Source organism: Phyllobates terribilis, unplaced genomic scaffold (genome assembly GCF_046119375.1).
Source record: "Phyllobates terribilis strain yellow unplaced genomic scaffold, ASM4611937v1 Scaffold_8__6_contigs__length_399053987, whole genome shotgun sequence".
Taxonomy (NCBI): domain Eukaryota; kingdom Metazoa; phylum Chordata; class Amphibia; order Anura; family Dendrobatidae; genus Phyllobates; species Phyllobates terribilis.
The window spans coordinates 164,594,646-164,601,962 of record NW_027362768.1 but is presented as its reverse complement, the minus strand read 5'-3'; the positions used below and the strand labels follow the sequence as shown (position 1 = coordinate 164,601,962).

Here is a 7,317-nt window from a genome sequence, read left to right as displayed (position 1 = left end):
GAAACCACCCCTGCAGAGACCACCCCCGCTGAACCTCTGTCCACCCCCGCAGAGACCACCCCCACTGTGCTACCGTCCACCCCCGCAGAGACCACCCCCGCAAAGACCACCCCCGCTACGCCTCCGTCCACCCCCACAGAGACCACCCCCACTGCGCCTCCGTCCACCCCCACAGAGACCACTCCTGATGCACCTTCGTCCACCACCGCAGAGACCACCCCCGCAGCGCCTCTTTCCACCCCCGAAGAAACCACCCCCGCGGCGCCTCCATCCACCCCCGCAGAGACCACCCCAGCAGAGACCACGCCCGCTGTGCCTCCATCCACCCTCACAGAGACCACCCCCACTGCACCTCCGTCCACTCCCGCAGATACCACCCCCGCTGCGCCTTTTTCCACCCTCGAAGAGGCCACTCCCTCTCTTCCTCTGTCCACCCCCGCAGAGACCACCCCGGCTGCGCCTCCGGCCACCCCCACAGAGACCACCCCCGCAGAGACCACCCCCGCTGTGCCTCCATCCACCGCCACAGAGACCACACCCGCTGCACCTCCGTCCACTCCGGCTGCGCCTCTGTCCACCCTCGCAGAGACCACCCCCGCTGCGCCTCCGTACACCCCCGAAGAGATCACCCCCGCAGAGACCACCCCCACTGCACCTCCGTCCACCCCCGCAGAGACCACCCCCGCAAAGACCACCCCCGCTACGCCTCCGTCCACCCCCACAGAGACCACCTCCTCTGCGCCTCCGTCCACTCCCGCAGAGACCACTCCTGATGCGCCTTCGTCCACAGCCGCAGAGACCACCCCCGCAGCGCCTCTTTCCACCCCCGAAGAAACCACCCCCGTGGCGCCTCTATCCACCCCCGCAGAGACCACCCCCGCTGCGCCTCAGTCCACCGCCACAGACACCACACCCGCTGCGCCTCCGTTCACGCCGGCTGCGCCTCTGTCCACCCCCACAGAGACCACCTCTGCTGCGCCTCCGTCCACCCCCGCAGAGACCACTCCCGATGCGCCTTCGTCCACCACGGCAGAGACCACCCCCGCAGCGCCTCTTTCCACCCTCGAAGAGACCACCTCCGCTGCGCCTCCATCCACCCCCGCAGAGACCACCCCTGCAGAGACCACCCCCGCTGTGCCTCCATCCACCCTCGCAGACACCACCCCCACTGAGCCTCCGTCCAACTCCGCAGAGACCACCCCCGCGGGGCCTCTTTCCACCCTCGAAGAGGCCACCTCCTCTCTTCCTCCGTCCACCCCCGCAGAGACCACCCCGGCTGCGCCTCCGGCCACCCCCGCAGAAACCACCCCCGCAGAGACCACCCCCGCTGCGCCTCCATCCACCGCCACAGAGACCACACCCGCTGCGCCTCCGTCCACGCTGACTGCGCCTCTGTCCACCCCCGCAGAGACCACCCCCGCTGCGCCTCCATCCACACCCGCAGAGACCACCCCCACTGCGCCTCCGTCCACCCCCACAGTGACCACCCCGGCCGTGCCTCCATCCACCCCCGCAGAGATCACCCCCGCAGAGACCACCCCCACTGCGCCTCCGTCCACCCCCGCAGAGACCACCCCCGCAAAGACAACCCCCGCTGCGCCTCGGTCCACCCCCACAGAGACCACCTCCGCTGCGCCCCCGTCCACCCCCGCAGAGACCACTCCCGATGCGCCTTCGTCCACCACCGCAGAGACCACCCCCGCAGCGCCTCTTTCCACCCTCGAAGAGACCACCTCCGCTGCGCCTCCATCCACCCCCGCAGAGACCACCCCCACTGCGCCTCTGTCCACCCCCACAGAGACCACCCCCGCTGCGCCTCCGTCCACCCCCTCAGAGACCACCTCCGCTGCGCCTCCGTCCACCCCCGCAGAGACAACCCCCGCAGCGCCTCCGTCCACCCCTGAAGTGACCACCCCCGCGGCGCCTCCGTCCACCCCCACAGAGACCACCCCCGCAGCACCTCCATCCACCCCCGCTACCCCTCCGTCCAACTCCGCTGCGCCTCCGTCCACCCCCGCAGAGTCCACCACTGCTGCGCCTCCGTCCACCCCTGCAGAGTCGACCCCCACTGCGCCTCCGTCCACCCCCGCAGAGACCACCCTGGCTGTGCCTCCGTCCACCCCCGCTGAGACCACCCCCACAGAGACCACCCACGCTGCGCCTCCGTCCACCCCCGCAGAGACCACCCCTGCTGTGCCTCCGTCCAACCCTGCAGGAACAACCCCCGCTGCGCCTCTGTCTACCCCCGCACAGACCACCCTCGCTGCGCCTCCGTCCACCCCCGCAGTGACGACCCCCGCTGCGCCTCTGTCTACCCCCGCACAGACCACCCTCGCTGCGCCTCCATCCACCTCCACAGAGACCACCCCCGCTGCGCCTCCCTCCACCCCGGCTGATCCTCTGTCCACCCCCGCAGAGACCACCTCCGCAGCACCTCCGTCCACCCCTGCAGAGTCCACTTCCTCTGCGCCTCCATCCACCTCCGCAGAGTCCACCCCCACTACGACTCCGTCCACCCCCTCAGCGCCTCCGTCAACCCCCGCAGGGACCACCCCCGCTGCGCCTCCATCCACCCCCGCAGAGACTACCCCGGCTGCGCCTCCGGCCACCCCCACAGAGACCACACCCGCTGCGCCTCCGTCCACGCCGGCTGCGCCTCTGTCTACCGCCGCAGAGACCACCCCCGCTGCACCTCCGTCCACCCCCGCAGAGATCACCCCCGCAGAGACCACCCCCACTGCGCCTCCGTCCACCCCCACAGAGACCACTCCCGCAAAGACCACCCCCGCTGCGCCTCCGTCCACCCCCACAGAGACCACCTCCGCTGCGCCTCCGTCTACCCCCGCAGAGACCACTGCCGATGCGCCTTCGTCCACAACCGCAGAGACCACCCCCGCAGCACCTCTTTCCACCCCCGAAGAAACCACCCCCGTGGCGCCTCCATCCACCCCCGCAGAGACCACCCCCGCTGCGCCTCCGTCCACCCCCACAGAGACCACCTCCGCTGCGCCTCCGTCCACCCCCGCAGAGACCACTGCCGATGCGCCTTCGTCCACAACCGCAGAGACCACCCCCGCAGCGCCTCTTTCCACCCCCGAAGAAACCACCCCCGTGGTGCCTCCATCCACCCCCGCAGAGACCACCCCAGCAGAGACCACCCCCGCTGCGCCTCCTTCTACCCTCACAGAGACCACCCGCACTGCGCCTCCGTCCACCCCCGCAGAGACCACCCCCGCTGCGCCTCCGGCCACCCCCGCAGAGACCACCCCCGCAGAGACCACCCCCGCTGCGCCTCCATCCACCGCCACAGAGACCACACCCGCTGCGCCTCCGTCCACGCCGGCTGCGCCTCTGTCCACCCCCGCAGAGACCACCACCGCTGTGCCTCCATCCACACCCGCAGAGACCACCCCCGCTGCGCCTCCGTCCACCCCCACAGTGACCACCCCGGCCGTGCCTCCGTCCACCCCCGCAGAGATCACCCCCGCAGAGACCACCCCCACTGCGCCTCCGTCCACCCCCGCAGAGACCACCCCCGCAAAGACCACCCCCGCTGCGCCTCGGTCCACCCCCACAGAGACCACCTCTGCTGCGCCTCCGTCCACCCCCGCAGAGACCACTCCCGATGCGCCTTCGTCCACCACCGCAGAGACCATCCCCGCAGCGCCTCTTTCCACCCTCGAAGAGACCACCTCCGCTGCGCCTCCATCCACCCCCGCAGAGACCACCCCCACTGCACCTCCGTCCACCCCAGCAGAGTCCACCACCACAGAGACCACCCCCGCTGCGCCTCCGTCCAACCCCGCAGAGACCACCCCCGCTGCGCCTTCGTCCACCCCCGCAGAGACCACCTCCGCTGCGCCTCCGTCCACCCCCGCAGAGACAACCCCCGCAGCGCCTCCGTCCACCCCTGAAGAGACCACCCCCGCTGCGCCTCCGTCCACCCTCGCAATGACCACCCCCGCGGCGCCTCCGTCGACCCCCGCAGAGACCACCCCCGCTGCACCTCCATCCAACCCCACAGAGACCACCCCCGCAGCACCTCCATCCACCCCCGCTACCCCTCCGTCCAACTCCGATGCGCCTCCGTCCACCCCCGCAGAGTCCTCCACTGCTGCGCCTCCGTCCACCACCGCAGAGTCCACCCCCGCTGCGCCTCCGTCCACCCCCGCAGAGACCACCCCGGCTGTGCCTCCGTCCACCCCCGCAGAGACCACCCCTGCTGTGCCTCCGTCCATCCCCGCAGAGACAACCCCCGCTGCGCCTCTGTCTACCCTCGCACAGACCACCCTCGCTGCGCCTCCGTCCACCCCCGCAGTGACCACCCCCGCTGCGCCTCCGTCCACACCCGCAGAGACCACCTCCACTGCGCCTCCATCCACCTCCACAGAGACCACCCCCGCTGCGCCTCCGTCCACCCCGGCTGATCCTCTGTCCACCCCCGCAGAGACCACCTCCGCAGCACCTCCATCCACCCCTGCAGAGTCCACTTCCTCTGCGCCTCCATCCACCTCCGCAGAGTCCACCCCCACTGCGACTCCGTCCACCCCCTCAGCGCCTCCGTCCACCCCCGCAGGGACCACCCCCGCTGCGCCTCCATCCACCCCCGCAGAGACCACCCCCGCAGAGACCACCCCCGCAGCGCCTCCATCCAACGCCACAGAGACCACACCCGCTGCGCCTCCGTCCACGCCGGCTGCGCCTCTGTCAACCCCCGCAGAGACCACCCCCGCTGCGCCTCCGTCCACCCCCGCAGAGATCACCCCCGCAGAGACCACCCCCACTGCGCCTCCGTCCACCCCCGCAGAGACCATCCCCGCAAAGACCACCCCCGCTGCGCCTCCGTCCACCCCCACAGAGACCACCTCCGCTGCGCCTCCGTCCAACCCCGCAGAGACCACCCCCGCTGCGCCTTCGTCCACCCCCGAAGAGACCACCTCCGCTGCGCCTCCGTCCACCCCCGCAGAGACAACCCCCGCAGCGCCTCCGTCCACCCCTGAAGAGACCACCCCCGCTGCGCCTCCGTCCACCCTCGCAATGACCACCCCCGCGGCGCCTCCGTCGACCCCCGCAGAGACCACCCCCGCTGCACCTCCATCCAACCCCACAGAGACCACCCCCGCAGCACCTCCATCCACCCCCGCTACCCCTCCGTCCAACTCCGATGCGCCTCCGTCCACCCCCACAGAGACCACCTCCGCTGCGCCTCCGTCCACCCCCGCAGAGACCACTCCCGATGCGCCTTCGTCCACAACCGCAGAGACAACCCCCGCAGTGCCTCTTTCCACCCCCGAAGAAACCACCCCCGTGGCGCCTCCATCCACCCCCGCAGAGACCACCCCAGCACAGACCACTCCCGCTGCGCCTCCGTCCACCCTCACAGAGACCTCCCGCACTGCGCCTCCGTCCACCCCCGCAGAGACCACCCCCGCTGCGGCTCTTTCCACCCTCGAAGAGGCCACCCCCTCTCTTCCTCCATCCACCCCCGCAGAGACCACCCCGGCTGCGCCTCCGGCCACCCCCGCAAAGGCCACCCCTGCAGAGACCACCCCCGCTGTGCCTCCGTCCACCGCCACAGAGGCCACACCCGCTGCGCCTCCGTCCACCCCCACAGTGACCACCCCGGCCGTGCCTCCATCCACCCCCGCAGAGACCACCCCCGCTGCGCCTCCGTCCACCTCCGCAGAGACCACCCCCGCGGCACCTCCGTCCACCCCAGCTGCACCTCCATCCACCCCCGCAGCACCTCAGTCCACCCCCGCAGAGACCACCCCCGCAGCGCCTCCATCCACCCCCGCAGAAACAACCCCCGCTGCGCCTCTGTCCACCCCCGCACAGACCACCCCCGCTGCGCCTCCATCCACCCCCGCAGAGACCACCCCCGCTGCGCCTCCGTCCACCGCCGCAGAGACCACCCACGCAGCACCTCCGTCCACCCCAGCAGCGCCTCCGTCCACCCCCACAGAGACCACCCCCGCAGAGACCACCCCCGCTCCTCCTCCGTCCACCCCCGCAGAGACCACACCCGCTGCTCCTCCGTCCACCCCGGCTACGCCTCTCTCCACCCCCACAGAGACCACTCCCGCTGCGCCTCCGTCCACCCCCGCAGAGACCACCCCCGCTGTGCCTCCGTCCACCCCCACAGTGACCACCCCAGCCGTGCCTCCGTCCACCCCCGCAGATATCACCCCCGCAGAGACCACCCCCAATGCGCCTCCGTCCACCCCCGCAGAGACCACCCCCGCGGCGCCTCTGTCCACCCCTACAGAGACCACCTCCGCTGTGCCTCCGTCCACCCCCGCAGAGACCACTCCTGATGCGCTTTCATCCACCACCGCAGAGACCACCCCCGCAGCGCCTCTTTCCACCCTCGAAGAGACCACCTCCGCTGCGCCTCCATCCACCCGCGAAGAGACCACCTCCGCTGCGCCTCCATCCACCCCTGCAGAGACCAACCCCGCTGCGCCTCCGTCCACCCCCGCAGAGTCCACCACCGCAGAGACCACCCCCGCTGCGCCTCCGTCCACTCCCGCAGAGACCACCCCCGCTGCTCCTCCGTCCACCCCCGCAGAGACCACCCCCGCTGCGCCTCCGTCCACCCCCGCAGAGACCACCCCCGCTGCGCCTCCGTCCACCCCCGGAGAGACCACCTCCACTGCGCCTCCGTCCACCCCCGCAGAGACAACCCCCGCAGCGCCTCCGTCCACCCCTGAAGAGACCACCCCCGCTGCGCCTCCGTCCACCCCCACAAAGACCACCCCCGCGGCGCCTCCGTCCACCCTCGCAGAGACCACCCCCGCTGCACCTCCATCCAACCCCACAGAGACCACCCCCGCAGCACCTCCATCCACCCCCGCTACCCCTCCGTCCATCTCCGCTGTGCCTCCGTCCACTCCCGCAGAGTCCACCACGGCTGCGCCTCTGTCCACCCCCGCAGAGGCCACTCCTGCTGCGCCTCCGTCCACACCCGCAGAGACCACCCCCGCGGCACCTCTGTTCACCCCCGCAGAGACCACCCCCGCTGCACCTCCGTCCACCCCCGCTGAGACCACCCCCGCTGTACCTCAGTCCACCCCCGGAGAGACCACCCCCACTGAGCCTCTCTCCACCCCCGCAGAGACCACCTCCTCTGCTCCTCCGTCCACCCCCGCCGAGACCACCCCCGCAGCGCCTCTTTCCACCCCCGCAGAGACCACCCCCGCTGCTCCTCCGTCCACCCCCACAGAGACCACTCCTGCTGCGCCTCCATCCACCCCCGCAGAGACAACCCCCGCGGCTGCTCCGTCCACCCCCGTAGAGACCACCCCCACTGCTCCT

The 7,317-nt window shown here is 71.4% G+C and overlaps 1 protein-coding gene across 1 annotated transcript; it reads left to right on the top strand.

Moving 5' to 3' along the window:
* Positions 1-3,951: 3,951 nt before the first annotated feature.
* On the top strand, positions 3,952-5,000 carry LOC141157712 (uncharacterized). Its single transcript, XM_073645257.1, has 2 exons — positions 3,952-4,706; positions 4,808-5,000. Exons 1-2 carry the CDS (start codon positions 3,952-3,954, stop codon positions 4,998-5,000), a joined length of 948 nt encoding a protein of 315 aa, XP_073501358.1.
* The last annotated feature ends 2,317 nt before the right edge of the window (positions 5,001-7,317 follow it).